The sequence below is a fragment of the Mytilus trossulus genome, chromosome 5 (genome assembly GCF_036588685.1).
Source record: "Mytilus trossulus isolate FHL-02 chromosome 5, PNRI_Mtr1.1.1.hap1, whole genome shotgun sequence".
Taxonomy (NCBI): domain Eukaryota; kingdom Metazoa; phylum Mollusca; class Bivalvia; order Mytilida; family Mytilidae; genus Mytilus; species Mytilus trossulus.
The window spans coordinates 7,283,256-7,303,485 of NC_086377.1; the positions used below are offsets into that span (position 1 = coordinate 7,283,256).

The following is a 20,230-nucleotide window of genomic DNA, read 5'->3' on the forward strand; positions in this document are numbered from 1 at the left end:
ACACTCCTTTTCATTTGTCTATTAGGACCAAATACAATTTCAGTTTAAAAAATTATAGGCATCGCAATACACATGACTGTATGGAAAGGAGCAGTCGTCACTCCATCAAACAAAGCTTATGAGAAGCCAGAAAAAACAGAAGGAGACGAAGAAGAAGATGAAGGGGATGAAGATGAAATGCAAACACACTAATAAACAAAGTGGAATTCTGTATAAGAAAAAAAATTAGTGAAATAAACTCATAATGAGGTATATTTAGAAAATTAATACCTTGATGACAGCCAGGATGTTAAGTTGTTTCAGTAAACATTTATACTATGAAAGCCTACAACTGATGCTTGTTGTTTTTTGTATCGATATTGTGATTGTTTATCTATTGGTTCATGTTACATTTGTATGTTAGTTCAGTATTATTCTGCTGAGCATTTTCTGAGCACTTGAGATCCACTTGAATAAGTTTTTATGAACAGCAGTATTTAGTTAGCAGATATCTTCCTGTAGTTGTGTAGACATTTTGACCCTGATTTCTAAATTATGTGCCGTCAGTTATTATTTAACTTGCACTAATTACTTGGTTTGTTATAATTTGAGCAATTTGACGGGTGCCAACTGCGGAATTGGATCTACTTACCGGTCTGGAGCACCTTAAATCACTCCCAGTCTTTTGAATGGTTCGTGTTCCTCAGTCTGTAGTTTTCGATGTTGTGTTTTGTTTGTATAGTTTATCTATTGGTCTTTTTCTGTTTTAGCCATGGCGTTGTCAGTTTATTTTCAATATATGAGTTTGAATGTCCTTCTTGTATCTCATGTCCCTCTTCTGCAATGAAAGTCATAGTAGAGGAGACAGGATGATAATCTGGCTTGAGCAATGGCGTCACTTATTTTTATCAAGCTTTATATTTCCAAAATTAAAAAAAACTTGATGTTACACGTTCTTTTTATAAATACTGTGCAGAATTTTTTGACTGCCATATTTCCATTATCCATGACCATATGACTATGGAATAGAGATTACTTAATTTTTTTCACTTCATATGAGTCTCAAAAAGGGTAAATATATTTAGGGGTTCACTTGACATAGAATCATTTCATGGATCAGGGTTTTTAAGTTTCATTGTCAAGTCTATCTCAAATATTATAAGCAATAGGTCGCATATATGTCGTGTAAGAATTAATTGTAAAGTGTTGATGTTCCACTATCAGGTATCGTCTAATATTAAAGGTCAACGCTTGCTACTGAAGTATTTATGCTTTGGTATGTTTTCTCAGGTATAAGCAATATATCAATACGTTTTTGTATTCAGTGTATAGAAAGATTTTGAGGTGTACATGTCCAATACCTTTATATCTGTTATCATTTTATATATTGGTCAAAAGCTAAATATTGAGCAATACCAACTCAACATACTATTCAGAATATTTAAAGCAAATATAGTCTAAATTAAGACTACAGGCTATCAAGTTTTTTTCTAATGAGAATTGGCATCAACATGAAGGGCAAAACAATTGAAACGGTAGATCCTTTTCTCAACAGTAAATAAAGGCAACAGTAGTATACCGCTGTTCAAAACTCATAAATCCATGGAAAAAAAACAAAATCGGGGTAACAAACTAAAACCGAGGGAAACGCGAACAACGACATAAAACTAAAATGTAACACACACAGAAACGGACCGAACATCAGACAAAATCCCACGAGAATAACAAATATAACATCAAAACCAAATACATGAATTTGCGATAGACAAGAACCGTGAGACGTCTTATCGTAATCTGAATTTACACTAAAAAATAAGAAAAAACAAACGACGCAAAGTTAAAATGCAACACACACAGAAACGAACTATAATATGACAATGGCCATATTCCTGACTTGGTACAGGACATTTTTAAAGGAAAAAAAAGGGTGGGTTAAACCTGGTTTGATGGCATGCCAAACCTTGCACTTTTATGGCCATGTGAAATATAACATTAAAATGACAACACAACACCACAGGACTATAAAATATAAATAAATTGGAGTAAACAATTGACAAATAATCACACGAACAACAGCCAACAAATGGCAACAAGTTCAAATTTTAATACACCAGAAGTGCATTTTGTCCACATAAGACCTACTAGTGACGCCCAGATACAAAGGTTTGAAAGCCGAACCAAGTAAATCGAAGTGATGAAAATCAATCATGAAAAGCCAAGCCTGTGACTTTCGTAAAAAAACAGGAGACAAAACGATCTTACATTTGGTGGACGGAGGCGAAGGTGGCGTCAAAATATTAACTTTGTGGTTTAAATTTTGAAATTGCTAATAACTAACTTATAATACTTTTATCCGTATTTTACTTATAAATAGACTTAGTTTTTTTGCAAGTTAACATTACATTCACTCTGTGGATAAAGTTTTAAAGATTTTAATAACTTTATTAAATAGATATAGGAAGATGTGGTGTGAGTGCCAATAAGACAACTCTCCATCCAAATAACATTTTAAAAGTAAACCATTATAGGTTAAAGTACGGATCCAACACGGAGCCTTGGCTCACACCGAACAACAAGCTATAAAGGGCCCCAAAATTACTAGTGTAAAACCATTCAAACGGGAAAACCAACGGTCTAATCTATATAAACTAGCCTGGATTTTTACCAAATTTGGACAGAAGCTTGTTTATGGTCAGAAGATAGTATACAGAACTAAATTTTGCTATAAAAAAAGTATCCATTTTTTTCATGTATTTTGCTTTTAAATGAACTTAAGGTGGTACCCAACACTTTCACTAAAATTAATTAGGCTCGTTTAATTTTCATAAAATTTTGTCAAAGTAAATCCTTTAACAAAACTCTAAAAATCTAAACAATTTTGAACCAACCGTTTTGTCAGAAAAATTACACTGGTTATATAGCAGTTTGACAAACACCAATTTTGATCATTGAGAAGCTTTATATTCCTTTTACAACACAACGTCATTAAAACGTTTAGCTAACTTTACAGAGTTATCTCCCTGTAGTGTTAGGTACCACCTTAAGCGTTGTTGTATGCTTCGGCACTGTCTATAAATATTCACCCTGTGATTAATTTTTTTTTTTAAATTTCAATAACTTTCTTAAACGTTTCTGGATTTCGCCTATACTGAAGTTTGTTTATGACCATAATATAGTATCCAGAAATAAATCTTGAAATAGAAAATCCTGTTTATCCCTATTTTACTTATAGATTGACTTAAGTTGTCTGCCCCAAAAGGCCAAAATAAAAATATTGATGAATATAGACGTTTTCTATAAGTGTGTCGATGATGACAGTTGTCATCATTTCAGCTAATTATGGTCGCCCAGAAATATTTCAGATCTTATCTCTTTTTCTGATTTTTGAACTTTTGTTTGTGTATAAAAATCAATTATATGCTGATATGTTTCTTGCTATTTGATTACAGACTTTCCGTTTTGAATCACACCTGAGTAATGCATTTTTGTTGTTATACTTTTGAAAACCACACAATCACTTCATAGAACATATTTTATTCATAAATAAAGCATACCATAATTCACATGATATTTATATATTTACAAAAGTCGAGGATGAGTCCACACTTCGCCAAGTGCCTATTAAATAAATGGAAATTTTGGATTTATGAAACTGTCATTAATTACAGTTAAAACAAGGAGGAAGTTTTATCGGAAGCGGCAGACAATTGCATAAATGTTATATGAAAATATTAAAACTATACAAAAATAAATAACGTAGAGAAGTTATTTTTATAAGTTCACACACATGTACCTAATTCTTTAAAGTTTTTTCGACTTAAATTTTATGGAAACAAACTACTTTTAATTGAAATATTACTACAATAATATAATAATAACAATAATAAAAGTTTAACTACAATAATAATATCAATTATCAAAATTTAACTACAATAATAATAACAATAAAAAAAAATTATTTAAAAAGCGCCCTGTATAAAAAATAAAAATTACTCAAAGGCGTACATACAGCATCATGAGCATGGTAATTAAAACAAACAAGTGACAAAACATAATATATACACTGTGTCGAATTCAAATACTTAAATAAAAATACAACAAAAAAGCCTACCATAAAATAAGATAAACAAGAACATACGTAGTAATTTTCTTATTAAAAATAACAATCAAGGTTAGAATTATGCAAAAGAAGCAAAAACATTAAAAGGGAAAACAAGAAGTTGCATTTAAAATTGACAAAAAACAAATATTAACACGTAAAATAAAAAAAATGAAAACTAAAATGGTTAAAAGCTTTGTGATGAAAATTAGTTTTAAGCTGAGATTTGAAACGCTATAGATAGGTACTTGCATTGTCGTTAACTGTTCGGGAGATTTTTTCAAAGAGATACCGCTGGCCTATCAAATCGTCTTTCGCCGTACGTCTCCGTCCGCAACTTTGAAGCAGAAGCAGTTGTGTAAAATATGGCACGTGTAAAAAGATGAAAGGCACAGTACATATAAGTAAGTATTTTGTTTTGTGATCCGTATTGGACGGGTAACAAATATAACTCTGTAAGTATAGGTGTAATATGTTCATGTTCAATACGTAGTCGACTGCCGATTTTCGCATTGTTGACTTATTTGTAGATCGTAGTATGCTAGTAACTTTTACAGTATAACTTTCCTTCTATGTATTAGAGAACCAAATTGCCAAATGTCTAAAATATGCTGTCTTATTTATCTGAAAATTATAATATTTGCTGTGTCTGATCGCCATTTTTGGGAAAACAAGTGTTATCCTTATATCCCTATTTTACCAACAACCGACATTTTAAGGTATATCATAGGTATAAGTTTCCCTAGATAGAACTTTGTTTTACTTTACTAAAAAGAAGATTCATGTATGCTCTTATCAAATATATAATAAAAAGTAAGGGTCACCGTGTTTTTTTTTAAGCTATGAGTAGTTGTAAATTTCCCAAATTTGCTGAGAAGGATCATGAAAGAGACGAGAGATTTTTTAATATGTTGCAAGAAAATAAAAATTGAAAATGGTGTTACCGAACTTGTTTTCTTGCTACAAGAAAAAAAATTAAAAAAAATCCTATCAGTTCAGTATAATTATTTAACTAATTGAATTATCTCCCTCTAAATGGCTCAGTTGAAATTAAATTAATTCTGAAACATCAAGGTTAGGTATTTGTTTAAATATTTTAGATAATGTAATAAATCAGCAAGTTTACTTCATATAAATAAACTGTCTAACCAATGAAATTTGTCATCTCTCTAAAAAATTGCAGATTTTTACCGATAACTAGACTGATTGTGATAATACAATCCAATATGGAGGTATACCAAGAATCTATCTGAATATAGGGATCCAGTCCCAACTTTTTTCCTCTTTTGAACAGTCCAATAAGGTTTGATCACATTTTGTCCAGTAGTTTCACATTAAAATAAATAGATGTGGAAGTCGTGCAATCGCTTACGCACAGAATCTTGACGTCAAATTCATTTAGGTTGAAAAACAAATGAACAAACAGGACCAAGAGCAAATTGAGAAATAAGCCTTTTTGCTACATGCACAGAAACATGATCAAGGATGCTAATTCTGCATCTTATTCATTGCCTTAAGTTTATTTATGGATGAGAACTTTTCAAAATCGTACTAGACTTGTTTTTGTTTAGCCAGAGGACATAACCTTCCCATGCATAGTCATTATGGTTCTCTGCTAGCGTGCCCGTTTCTGAGATGAAACAGCCCGCAAAATGATTAATCTGTGTTAATTTGAAGTAAAGTAGCCACATTTGACTTTAAATAAAGCAGTAAACCTGGAAATTAATGCACATAACCTGAACTTTTGACTTATTGACAGCACATTACCAAGACAGTTTTATTTTTCTAGTTTGTTGTACTAGAACAAAACATTTTCTATCAAGAACATCTTTCTCAGTTAACAAAAACCCATTGTAGAGTTCATCTGATTTTAAGGTTTTAATGTGGTACTGACCACGAATAAATCCTTTTATCGCTTTTTTGTGCATTTTGCCTTTGATCTTTCTTTATGATAATTATTTCTTCCATGCTACTTGCTTGAGAAGGAAGATTATCGCTAAAATCTAAGAAGGCACGTGGCTTTGCTAATGAAACTGACATGGAATTGATAACGTCGTCATAGATAATTAAACTTATCAAAGATGACAGGACTAAAATTTGTATATACGCCAGACGCGCGTTTCGTCTACAAAAGACGCATCAGCGACGCTCGAACCCAAAGGTAAAAATGCCAAATAGATTACGAAGTTGAAGAGCATTGAGGACCAAAATCCCTAAAAGTTTTGCCAAATACAACTAAGGTAGCGATAAACAGATTATCATTGGTCATCTCAACTCGATTACTTTTCTCAGTTTCGCTGTACCGGCTCAAGCGAGAAAATCAATCTTGTTGAGATGATCAACGGTACTATTCCCCGGAAAAACTTCGGGAATTAAGAATATAAGAAGACAATAATTGTAAGCAGTTCATATTTATACGCCCGTTTATGGTATATATTATTGTCTACTTTTGACCGTCCGTCCATCCGTCTGTCTGTCCTTCCTTCAGTCTATTCTTCCGTCCGTGCATTGCTTAGACCAATTTGCATGACACTTAGGTAAATTGTTTATATCTATTGATGTGAGCTCTCTCTTTTTTTTTTTAAAGATTTTAGATATTGCGTTTCCTAGTTTGTGGTTTTATTCATTAAGTTTTTAGAGAATATCACATAAATGTTTTGAGCAGTTTTCATGTAACTTAGGTGAATTGTTTTTATCTATTGACATGAGCTCCCTTTCGATTATCTTAAAATTTAATAGATTTACTTTTCCGAGTTATTGGATTTTATTTATAAAAAGTGGGTGTTTCTCAAGTTTTCATGCAATATCCTTGAAATGCTTTGAGCAGTTTTCATAAAACTTTGGCGACTGATATATATTTATTAAGATAAGCTTCCTTCTTATATATAAATTTCTGATATGACATTGAGAAGTTATTGAACTTTATTCTTTGAAATCACATCGGGCGTACCATATTGTGCAGCTATTTATTAAATATTTTGTCAGTTGAAATTGAAGTTTATAAGATTATAATATTTAATATGATCATTTGCTGATGAGAAGCCGAACTAAATACTTTAAACTGTTCTTATATTATGATATCAAACATCGATCGTCTTTATCCAACTTTTCACGCATGTCCTCATTTTGTCGTTTTAATTCCGCGAACTCTTTGCTTTGTTTTTCATCTCTCTCTTTTTGTTTTTGTAACACCGCTTGCGTCTTTGCCTCTATTGCAATTTTTTGGTTTTCTTGCTGTTTGAGGAAGTCCTGTTCCTTTTCACGCATTTTATTTTGCATCAATGCATTCTGTCTTTCCATTCTTGCCTGATTGATATCATTAGCTTTAAGAGTTGCTGCCTGGAACTCTTCCCGTTGTCGTCTATCCTTCTCCATTTGGTCTTGTAAAACTGTTTTCGTTTTATCATCCATAGATTTCTTCTGTTCCTCCAAATGCGTTTTAAGAGTTTCCTCTGCTTTTCTTTTTTCATCCGCCATTTGTCTTATGTTCTCTGCCTGTTGTTTAAGTAACTCTTTATTTCTTTGATCACTTTCACGCATAAATTGTTGCATTGATGCATTTTGTTGTGCCATTTGATCTTGAAGTTTTTCATTAGCTCTATCTTTTGCATCCATTGTTATCCTCATTTCATTGTATTTCTGGTTATTACCGTCAACTATTCGTTTGATCTCTGCCTCCATTATTTTGCTGTGTTGTTCTGCTGCTTTCGAAAGTTGCAACTCCTTCTGCTGTTCCGTTTCATGGTATTTGCGATTCATTTCAATTTGTTGTTCTTGTATGCTTTGGAGAACCTTCATTTGATATCTTTCCTTTTCTTCTATGGCATTTGCCTGTTTTTCCTTTTCTTCTTTCTTTTTCTTTTTAGTTCTGTATAGTTCAGCATTATGTTCCTTGTCAATTGTTTCCATTTCTTCTTTCATTCTTTTGATCTCTTGATATGCTTTCTCTTTTTCTCTTTGGATCTGTAGTTGAAGCTTATCTTTGTCACTTACTTGTAATGCTAATTGTTCATTTTGTTGCTTGATTGAATTTATTTGGTTAACAAATGTTGACTGTATTCTTTCAATTTCTTTTTTTTTCTCCAAAGCTTTTTCTTCTTCTACAATTCTAATTTTTCTTTGTAAAGCTGCTTCAGCTGCTTGGTACATTTTATTTGTATACCACCTTCCTCCGTTCTTGTTTACAATGGAATCGACGAGCTTAATAAGACTTTTTACTTTCGCTGTTTTGTTTTTCGCAGATGCGTTGTTATCAAATGCAATATATCGACCATGACAACGTTTTAAGAATTCCTTCATTGTATCTGGACCCTCATCTATGTATGACTCAACAGTGGTGTTGCCTTTTTCTATGTCATCAAGCTTAGTAAAAGTAATGATGGCAAATCTTCCCATTTCTTCCCCAAATAGGTCAAAGAGACGATTAAACGTTTCAATTTCTTCTTCTGTGAACCTATCTATCTGAACAACAAGAAGAAATACATGTGGACCTGGTGAGGACATATGTACACAATTTATTATCTCCTTGGATATCTGGTCCCGAGGAGTTTTCGTATCAAATAAACCGGGTGTATCAATTACCACTATCTTACGTCCTGCTTGGCTACATTCACCTCTCTTACATTCATTTGTGACGGATCCTCCTGATAATTTTGATACAAAATGGTTAACTTTTGTCATGATTGTATTTCCGGTTGCGCTCTTTCCAGATCCTGTCTTGCCTACCATGACTAATCTGATCTCATTTTGTTCCCGTATACCTAGAAAGAATGAGTTATGTGTTAAATTTATTTCCTTACATACTTCGGTTTTATTTTGAAATATTCAATATATAAGCCTTTTGAAAATAAATGTCTACCTGTATTTGCCCTCTATCTAAGATAAAATACAGCTAACTCTTATCGAAGTTGTCCATAATCTCAGTAGGATACTGGAGACATTTAAGGAGTTGACTACAGAACATTTCAAGCAGTTCAAAGGACCAAGATGCTAACACAGAAAGTATAAGAAGTTTAATAAACCGCACAAACTTTGGTAAATCGTGAATATAAACATAACACAAAACAATAAATTACACCACTGTTGCGTTTAATTCATATTAGTAGTCGTTTTATGGCTAAAATAAATCTTTTAACATTACCATAGAGGTTGGCCATATTTTCTGTTCCTTCTTCATTGTCAGCGCGTGTTTTATCTACAATAAAAGAGACAAATATGTGGACAATTTTAGATTATTAATATTGCCTCAACAACACTAGTGATAACATAAATAAGCGATAACGTTATTTAATAGGAAAAATTGTTTCAGAGGTTTCAGAGACTTTACATGTGTGATCGAATATTTTACAATTGCTAATTCAAATACGATATCTATACCTATACATATGCAACATATAACTACCAGCTTATTTGTTATTAAATCCTAAAATCTCAAAGGTGGACATTTTCACCAAGTATTAGTATTCTTAAAAACGGAGATTGTTTTAAATCTTGGTCCTTCATTGCAAACATTTTGTATAATTTCAGGACAGTTACTGGATATTTAATATACGTAATACAGATGCAGATGCAGATGTAGATCAAGCCAGCCTGTTTCTTAGTTTCAAAAATTGGCATCTGTTATGTATATGCCCGCTTTAATTAACATTTGAATTATCTTACGCACTTTAACTGTTTAATGTATGTATATAATGTATTTCTCTAATTCTATGGAAATGTATCCCTTTCCGAACCCATTGTATCAAAAAAAATAATCAACGTGTGGTTGCCGGTGATCTCAGAAGATGATTGGCTGAGTTTAAGGGTCGTAACATTCTCAGCTCACTGAATGAATCAAAATGTTTAAACAGGTGTTAATGAAATTGACAACTTCGTGGAAAGTGGAAGGCACTCGGATGGGATTTTTATTTAGAATAAAAGGAAAATTTATCTTTTAATCAATAGAGAAACAGATTATTACATAGTTACGCGTGGATTATCCAATCTCGAAAGTTAATTTAAATTTTTTTAAGTCCTCGCAAAGCCTCGGACTTTAAAATTGATAATTTAACTATATCGAATGGATAAATCCGATAATCTACTGGTATCAATGTTATATTCTATATATATATATATATATATATTTTTCACTTTTTTGGTATTTTTGAAAATGTTGTTTGTGCTGTTTTTAGACCCTTCTACAACGAAATTTGTTTGACATGCACACGTATAAAAATTGCGGTTTTTATCCAACGCAATCATAGGTTTGAACGTAGTTTTCAATTTAGACTCGTTTATATTTTTTGTTTGGGCATGTATCATATTTTCCCTCCGGTTTATATGATCCGTTCATCCTATATTGTCTCTTAAAATTCAAGAGTCAATCTTAAATTGAGAGTAAATTATATGGCCTTCCAAATACCGTTTCGATCCCTAACATCACCGAAGAGACATATATTGTCGAAATCTAGATCTGGTGTACTAAAGAAATGTTGACACCGAATGTCTGTGGCACAACATCGTAGCCACAAGTTAACAAATTTTTTTTCTGTGACGTATTAAATTTATATTCAGATCCATTTTGTTACATCTTGTGATCAATTTTATTTGGCAATCGTCAATGGCAGTCAGCAGGGTTAAAGAACATCAGTTGTTCGACCTGTTAGTCAAATGCGTTTTGTTTAAATATACTTTTTCACTTTTTTGGTCTTTTGGAAAATGTTGTTTGTGCTGTTTTTAGACCCTTCTACAACGAAATTTGTTTGACATGCACACGTATAAAAATTGCGGTTTTTATCCAACGCAATCATAGGTTTGAACGTAATTTAAAATTTAGACTCGTTTATATATATCGCACAACATCGTAGCCACTAGTTAACATTTTTTTTTTCTGTGACGTATTAAATTTATATTCAGATCCATTTTGTTACATCTTGTGATCAATTTTATTTGGCAATCGTCAATGGCAGTCAGCAGGGTTAAAGAACATCAGTTGTTCGACCTGTTAGTCAAATGCGTTTTGTTTAAATATACTTTTTCACGTTTTTGGTCTTTTGGAAAATGTTGTTTGTGCTGTTTTTAGATCCTTCTACAACAAAATTTGTTTGACATGCACACGTATAAAAATTGCGGTTTTTATCGAACGCAATCATAGGATTGAACGTAGTTTTCAATTTAGACCTATTAAGTTTACTGGTTGGTAGATTCTTAAAGACTCTCTTTCTCTCTCTCTCTCTCTCTATATATATATATATATGAGAGAGAAAATCAACCTAACGATGTTAGAGTAGATTTGATTCGTAATTTCATATATATATATTCATATATATATATATATGCACGCTTCAACAAACATTTGAATTTTCTTACGCTTTTTAATATATTTGCATGCTTTAAGTAACATTTAATTTTTCTTATGGTTTTACATGTAAATGCACGCTTCAATTAACATTTGAAATGTCTTACGCTCTTTAATATATTTGCACGCTTAAACTAACATTTGAATTTTCTTACGCTTTTATATGTATTTGTACGCAAATATGTAAGGCATGAACCACCGACAAACTATAAATTAAAGGCTCCCGAAGATGAAATGGAACATAAAGAATACTGAGGTGATAAAAATGGTTAAGCGATCAAGGCTCCTAACAAGGGAAAGGGGAATTGGATCGCAAACTATCAACAGGGCTGCAAAAATTGGTACGAAGCACAAATATACCAATTAACAACGAAACAATAAACACATATAACCCATATAAGAAAACTCACAGTTACTTAAATTCAGTTCAATGCCAATAGCAACCAATAAACAAATTATATTTTCCAAAACCTAAGTGTCAATCAATCCTCATCCAACGGATTTAATGTAAGGACGCCTTAAACAGTATGAGGGCCAACATATAATTGGACAGTATCGACAATATGTTGGATCATTAATACTTATAACTATTTATAATATTTAGCAGTATACTTAATAATATCAAGTAAGGATTTTTACTCATTGTTGTCATAATTAATGGGATTATAATGGTTAAGAACTACTTGTAGTACGCGATAGGTATCTGTAGGATTGTTGTCCCAATGGCATTGATGACACATCTTCTTTTTTCATAATAAATTGCAAATGATTAACGACAACCTGAAAATAAATCAGGGATACTTGAATATATAGTTAATATAGTATGAAAATAAGGAGATGGACAACGAAAAGTAATTGAACGTATACCATATAAATATCGTAGATAGAGAAAGTTTACATCAACAAAATAAATCACTTTTATGAAAAAATTGTGCAACATACATTTATGTTTTCAAATTAAAAATATACCTTCAAATTTTGATAGTGGATGTCTAGTTGATTGTGATTGTCGCATAGGAGTTTCTGAAATATCTAAAACTCTGCGTTCAGTTGGTTTGCGTCTTTCTTTTGACATTGGTTCTGCACACCTAACTTTAGAACCTGAATAGAAATATGAATATCCAAATGATTTACTCTTATCTAAAAATTTTATCAAATTGTCAACCGAAATGGTGTTTGACCTTTTCATTCACCGAGACAATCTCAATAAGTTTTGGCAACTTTGACAGAAAAAAGTACAAGTGTTAGTTCTATATATATATATATATATAAATAATATTTAGTAGCAAAAGTTGACAATATTTTAACATATATTTCTATTATTGAATACCTGTTGTATAACTATAAACATGTTCAGGTTCAGCAATTTTTATTGCACCTCTATCTGTTATATTGTTTGTTGTTTTTGGCTCTGGAACACAGACAAAAATGTGACATATTCATATGTTTAAGGTTTAGTATAATACCCCAAAAAATTCTGCAATGCTATAACTGCACTTTGTTTTTAGTTAAAAAAAGTCGCATAATAACGTTATTTTTATTGATTTTATATGTTTCGCTTATTTTAATATGGTGTATTTATAGAAACTATTTATAATTAAGTAAGTTTTGAGAAAATTAGAGAGTTAAGAGTACAAGACATTTAAAGCGAATCGAATTAAAGAAAGGACAAGATACGATAACAAATGTTATTGAACTTGTGTATGAGTAAAAATAAATACAAATAAGCATAAAAAACGATCTAAGACATTCATATCTGAACGACATGCTGTTGTCTTAAGTTAAAATATAGTCCGAAGACGTTTTAAAGTATCACAATTAGAGACGGATTTCCCGTTTTTTTTTTTACCAAAAAACTTAAATTATGTACCTGTTTTCTTACTTTAAACATGTGCGCAGTTTCTAACCAGAGTTTTTTTATTTCATATATTGATTGTTTTGTTCCAAAATTTAATTCCGAAAGTTATTTTTCTGGCGAGACGGTGCGATTGCATGAAATCGAACATTTAGTCGGATTTTTGGCTCCGGATCACGGGATTTGCTTTTTAGTATTCACTTCCGTCCGTTTGTTTACACCAAAGTGAAAGAGACTTTACATTTGTTTTAAAAAGTGACAACACATTCTTATGCTATCTGGTGTTATATATATCAGAGACTAGTCCATGCACATACCAGTATACATATACAACATATGCACAACAGGTATCAGCTTTAAACGTTTTAAAATCAGTGTTTAAACCCCTGACAAAAATATGTGAGTGTCGTCTGCTTGCAAGTTCCATAGTGTAGGAGGCTGTATCCGCAAACCATTTTATTCCTTATTACCGATGGAGTTTTGGCTGCGATATTTGTGAACAAAAATAATCTCAACGGACTTATCATATAATTTGAAAGCAAAAAGGGGTAGTCTAGATATCTTTTGTCAGAAAAATGCAGAATGAAAAAGAAGAAAATATATATATGAATATTGATAATAAAGGAGATGGTGGTGATGAATGGCATACTGGTTTTAATATTTTGAAAAGGGTCTTCCATCAGCAAGAACTATAAAGTTGAATAAAACAAAATATTTGTAAATTCCAGAAATCAGTGATTTTGAAGGATTTTGTTTGCATTTTTCAACCCTAAATAACCCAAGAGAACAAACATGAATAAAGATTTATATCAGAATATGATTTAAACTTATTTTATCATCTATTTCAATATCTTTTAGACCTGAAATATCATCAAGAACGTAATTACAAAATAATTCAAAAATTCGGTTATTTTTGTTATTTCTTTTACCTTTTGACCTCAAAATATCAATCGAAACATAAATAAATGTATGTTTTTTCTTCTTCTGAGAAACGACTTGTACCTAACACACAGTCAGATCCTATCAGAAATTACTTGAAAGACGAATCATAATATTTTTTACTCTAAAATCCAGAAATCTATGATTTTTTAGGATGTTTTGCTTTTGTCAACCCAAAACATGAAATCAGAATAAAAAGTAATCAATATTTATATCAGAATATGATTAGAACATATTTAATCATAGAATTCAATATCTGTTTTACCTCAAATATCATCAACGATGAAATAATAAAATATTTCCTGAAATCTGTGATATTTGTTTATTTTTTGCCTATTTAGCCCAAAATATCAACATAAACATAAATAAATAAATGTGTTTCCTTGGTAAATGACTTATTGCTTATACAATATTGATTTTGATAATCTATTACCTAAATGATAACTCAGAACAAAAAAATACATGGAAATTCCTGAATCTGTAATATTGAGGATTTTCTGCATTTTTACCCCAAAAATGCAGAATCAGTGGCAGATTTAATTTTGAAACTTCTTTTTATAAAGCAAGCATGCAGTCAATTAATTAACGATGAAATAATGTTTTGGGACAGGGCCATTTTTGGTGAACCTTGTCATTAACACTTCATTACAGAGTAAAAAATGGCGACACGTTTCTACACAATTTAGACAGGCATATTTAGTATCTTCAGCTGCAAAAGTTAACGATTACAGTCAACATGATTTGATGGAATCAAGTAAAAAAAATAAAATACCTAACTCTGAAGAAAATTAAACAGCCTAAAAAAGCAAGTTCCTAAAAATGACAAAATCAAAAGCTCAAACACATGATACGAAAGTATAACAACTGTCTTGGAACATACAAGATCTTATGTAGAAACAATAGGAATAAACCTGGTTTTATAACTTACTAAACTTGTTTGACAGTCGCATACAATTCCATTATATTGACAACGATGAGTGAACAAAATAAACACACACAATAGGCAAACATGTCAAAATAGGGGTACAGCAGTCAAAATTGTGTTATCATCTTATTCACTCTAAAAACACACATATATTTAAAAAAATAGTTATCAAAGGTTATTTAAAACATTCGCAATGACATAATAACAAAATGGCGGGATATATAAAAACAGAGCCACGGCATATGTAACAAAGAACCTTAAAAAGTCATATAGAAAATTTGTTTTAGCAACAATAAAATACAAGAATTAAAAATTTACAATGAACAATAACGGAATATATATGATACATGATACCAAACTAAGTGTAAAAAATAAAAAAAAAACCAAGCGCAAACAAAAACTATTTGTACTACATCCCGTACGAGTTTCCAGCTTTGTAAGACTAGTACATATTTTTGGACATTTTAAGACTAAAGCAATGACAACATCGTCAAGGACATTTATCTTCCGTTTTATATGCAAAGGGAGACATTTTCAGACGTATATAACACTCTAATAACAAGTAAGGATTTACCAAAAACTATCGAATTGTTCAGATTACAATCGCGAATTGATTAAAAGGGAATACATCAGTTGTAATGAACGTTTAGAGTAGGCCGATTTTCTGCCATTCAATAATCAATCGGCGAGTATACTATTATGAACAAATTGGGTCACCAAGCTTATTGTGAAACGTTATCATGAAATCCAACAACATGTTAATGGGACAATTATAATTATTTTCAGCATCTATATCGTCATACGTCTGGATTATTTCAGAAAGAGAACAAGGAAGAAGTGTGTTATACGTGTCGTAAGAGGTGAAAGTGTCCGAGCAAGTCAACAAACTAGTTTACCGGAATATAATTTAAAAACACCATTTCATGCTTTCGTTCGTACAGAGATTGATTTTAGAGGACCCTTTAAAGCAGTTCAGAGGAAAGGAAAACGACGTCAGAAAAAGGCACTTATGTCTAGTTACATGCTTGGCATCACGTGCAGTCCATTTGAAAGTAGCATTTGCATTAGATACAAACCCATTTCTAAACGCGTTTTATCGGATGGTGAATAGAAGAGGTCTTTCTAAAGAGATTGTTTCAAATTTCAATTTTTATTTGGATCATAGAGGGAACTAAAAAACTAGTTGCGTTTTTAATGAACGCTTATTCATCTGCATAATTCGAATCGTCTCCGTAACAGAGAAAAACCAATGTATTATGAATGTCAGCAATTTGTACAATTTATTATTCTTTGCATTTGTAAAATTCGATCTAAGATATTGGAAAGAAAGTACGATTTGAGAGTACTTATAAGCCAAAAATACTTAATTATAAAGAATTATGCTTCAGAGACGAAAATCACCTAATACATCCCTTCTGGATTTATCCTTTGAATGGACTAGACAGCCTAAGTATACATTGATTTCATGTGGACATTTGCATTGGTATGTGAAAAAAGTTGAATTTGAATTTGAATTTTTTAAAACATTTTTAGAACAATATAATTTAGAGTTGGTAACATCCTTTCATGAAAAATACTAATTTACCGTCTATGGTCTTGTATATAATATTTTTGTGCGTGAGATTGTTTTTCTTTTTACAATTGTCATCATATGAACTCGAAAATAGTGGTCACTCTCTAAGCAAACACGATCCAAGCCTGACACTATACTTAAAGTAAATCAGATGAAAATGATAAATATGTCCAAGTCGTGTCTGTGGTTTCATTTTTTTTCTAGATCTGGAACCCAATCAGAAAAGTTTGAATTTTAAGTAGAAAGTTATTTATATATAAGACATTAACTATTAAATAACGTGATAAAAGCTTCAATAACAGAACAAGCGAAGGCGGAGTCAGAGATAATTAACAAAAGAGTTAACACGTATAACTAAGTCAACATATTACTTCCTAACTTAACAGAACAATACCATACCCTCATGAACTTCAGAATTTCTATATGCAGCTTGAGAAAGTTCACGGGATTCATATCGTAAAGGAGTTGCTTGTAATTTTAGGCTGGCTGGTTTTGGAGGTGGTACTTCTATTGACTCATCTAAAAAACAAAAACAAAAACTCAACGCGTAATTTTGAAAGGTTCTTACCTTTACACGATTATAAAATTAACGGTACTAATTTTCTTGCACCAGATGCGCATTTCGACAATACATATCTCTTCAGTGATGCTCATGGCAAAACTATTTGAAATCCAAAGCTTATATAAAAGATGAAGAGCTATAATCCAAAAGGTTCAAAAAGTATAGCCAAATCCGTGAAAAGAATCAGAGCTTTGCATGAGGGAGAAACATTCCTTAATTTATAATGATTTCTAATATTTTGTAACAGCAAATTTTAATAACACAAAAAAATCCGTATTTTCATGCCAGTACCGAAGTACGATAAGTTATTCCTATGTTAATGTTTGGAACCTTTTGAGGAATAGTTGAACAATTGTTATCATCCGAATATAACTATGCTATGCAAAAACATATATTAACAATCTTAAATGTGCAAATTATTTTAAACAAAAAGTAAAATAACAAAAGTACCTAACTACCAGGACAATTCAGAAAACGAAAAAAAACTATAAAAAATGAAAAATCCTAAGCTCAAACGCACTAAGCGAATGGAAAACAACTTTCAAAAATCCGAACTTACAACGTACATTCCCTTATGTAAAAAATGGCGGCTTAATCTTGGGTTTATAGGTAGCTAAACTTCTCACTTGTATATCAGTCGCATAACATTCAATTATAATCTTACAATGTATGAGCAAACCAAACCGAGCATAATAAGTAAGAATGTCAACATTATGTAATATTCTAATCATTATGAAACAAACAATAACATGAATGTCAATAAAGAAAAAAAATGGCATTTTGCCACTTTTTAGAAAAAAAACCCCGCATAAACTTATATGAAAGGAAGAGTACATTTAAAATCCAATTGATCAGAGAACAATTGAAGGTCTTTCCACATCAATTTTCTAAATAGTTGATAAGACGCTTCTTTCAGTTAACTAAAAGTTACTTCTGGTGACTTATTATAGGTTTCTTCAAAATAATTCAATAAATATATGTATATAGTTGCTATATACTTTTGATTGAAGTAAGGGAGATAATTGCCATTTGCAAGTGAAGAAAATGTCACTATTTGTCTCAAATGATAGCTGTATTTACATTGGTTCTAAAAGTATATGTTTTTTCTATACTTGTGTTTGTAAAACGGAAGAGAAGTGGCAGGTTCCAAGTATAACATGTATAAGATATCACTACTGGTCTCAAATGATAGCTTGTTTACACTGATTCCTTAAATATGTAGTTTGTCTTTACGTATGCTAGGTAGAAGGAAATAATATGCTACTTTCAGTTATAGAATGTAACTTTCATCATCAAGTAATACGTTTATGTATGTCTATCAAGAAAATACAGAAATTCGAGTTACACATTAATAACTTAAGTACACAAATGACTACGTCCATTTCATAAAAATGAATTTCCGGTTGACATTTTCATAACCATATGACACTAAAATTTTTACAAAATACCTTATGGCTTTATCATATACCAATCTGAAGGAATAATCAATTCACCTTTTAAGATGAAACATTTCCGGGCCCAGATGTGATTACATTGCTTTGACCAAATATGTTATTCATAATAAAGCAAACATTTTGCAATTGTTCTATATAACTTTAAAACTGTCAGAGAAAAAAAGAATCAATAACAATAAAAATAATAGTCAAAATTGAGTACATAACCTTGGACCTTGACCTTATTTTTTAAATTATGACACAAGGTCATTAGTTTAAAACTCTAGGTTTTATACGGCTTACGGTTTATAAGTTACAAAATGATAACGACAATTTTATTTGTTGAAGAAAAATAACTTCTCAATGATTTTAACTGATTGCATCAGTCATAATCAGCCAAAAATTCATGAGGATGTAACAAACAAACGTGAAAAAATTATATTGTCGTTACCTTTATTTTTGTTACGAAGGTGACTACTTACAAGAAAATTACCTGTACAATAAAAAAATGTCTTCGGCTAAACATTATTAATTTAAAAAGCGTAAAAACCGTTCGATATAATATCGAAAATTGCTAAATGACATCTTGCAAAACAAGTTATACCACTACAAAAGGGGTTGGAGGAATAAAAAAAAAAAAAAAAATGATAATTAAAAACTGTTAAGAGAAGGTCCGTCCGCATCAATTTTCTAAAAGAAACCTATGGTGTATAATCATAGGTTTCTTCATACAGAAACAATAAATATATGGTCTTTATTTTGTTGCCTGAAACATGGGAGATAATTGCCTACATCCGATTAAGAATACACCTCGTCCTGTCTCATATAATAACTGTATTCCCCCTGATTCCATATATGTATATAGTTTATATATAGTTTTAGAAGAACAGTAGAGCCAGGCGGAATACAACAACATGGATTTGCAAATTGGATGTTAGTAAGAGGACGTCACTAAAGTTATTATAACTTGTTTTCAATCCCTGTTGCTACTTTTGCAAATAAAAATAACTGGATGTTAGAGTGATGCATCATTGGTTAGCGTCAATTCTTGACATATATCGCGAATTTTAAATTTTAAATTGTCTCCAATTCATAGAAAATATTTATTCATTTAGTATGAAATACTTCAAATTTATATATAGGAATATGTGGTGTGAGTGCCAATGTGACAACTTTGCATCCAAATAACAATTTAAAAAAGTAAACCATTATAGGTCAATGTACGGCCTTCAACACGGAGCCTTTGCTCACAACAAACAACAAGCTATAAAGGGACCAAAAATTACTAGTGTAAACCATTCAAACGGGAAAACCAAAGGCCTAATCTATTTAAAAAACGAGAAACACGTATAAATTATACAAACAAACGACAACTACTGTACATTTATTATATATTTAGAAACTTATTGATTAAAATCGTGATCAACTGTTAAACAACGATCAGATCGATATATAACTTATTTATGAAACACGCTTATTTGCAGTAAATCATTCATGTTCAGTGCTGATAATTGGTAACGTCGATTGTA

At 31.2% G+C, this 20,230-nt stretch overlaps 1 protein-coding gene across 1 annotated transcript; it reads right to left on the reverse strand.

Annotated features, from left to right (window-relative positions):
* Positions 1-7,150: 7,150 nt before the first annotated feature.
* LOC134717542 (DNA ligase 1-like) lies at positions 7,151-19,554 on the reverse strand. Its single transcript, XM_063580032.1, has 7 exons — positions 19,494-19,554; positions 17,106-17,225; positions 12,745-12,825; positions 12,384-12,515; positions 9,219-9,272; positions 8,297-8,838; positions 7,151-8,041 (listed from the first exon to the last, which is right to left on the reverse strand). The coding sequence occupies exons 1-7, from the start codon at positions 19,552-19,554 to the stop codon at positions 7,151-7,153; spliced, it is 1,881 nt and encodes a 626-aa protein (XP_063436102.1).
* Between the last annotated feature and the right edge of the window lie 676 nt (positions 19,555-20,230).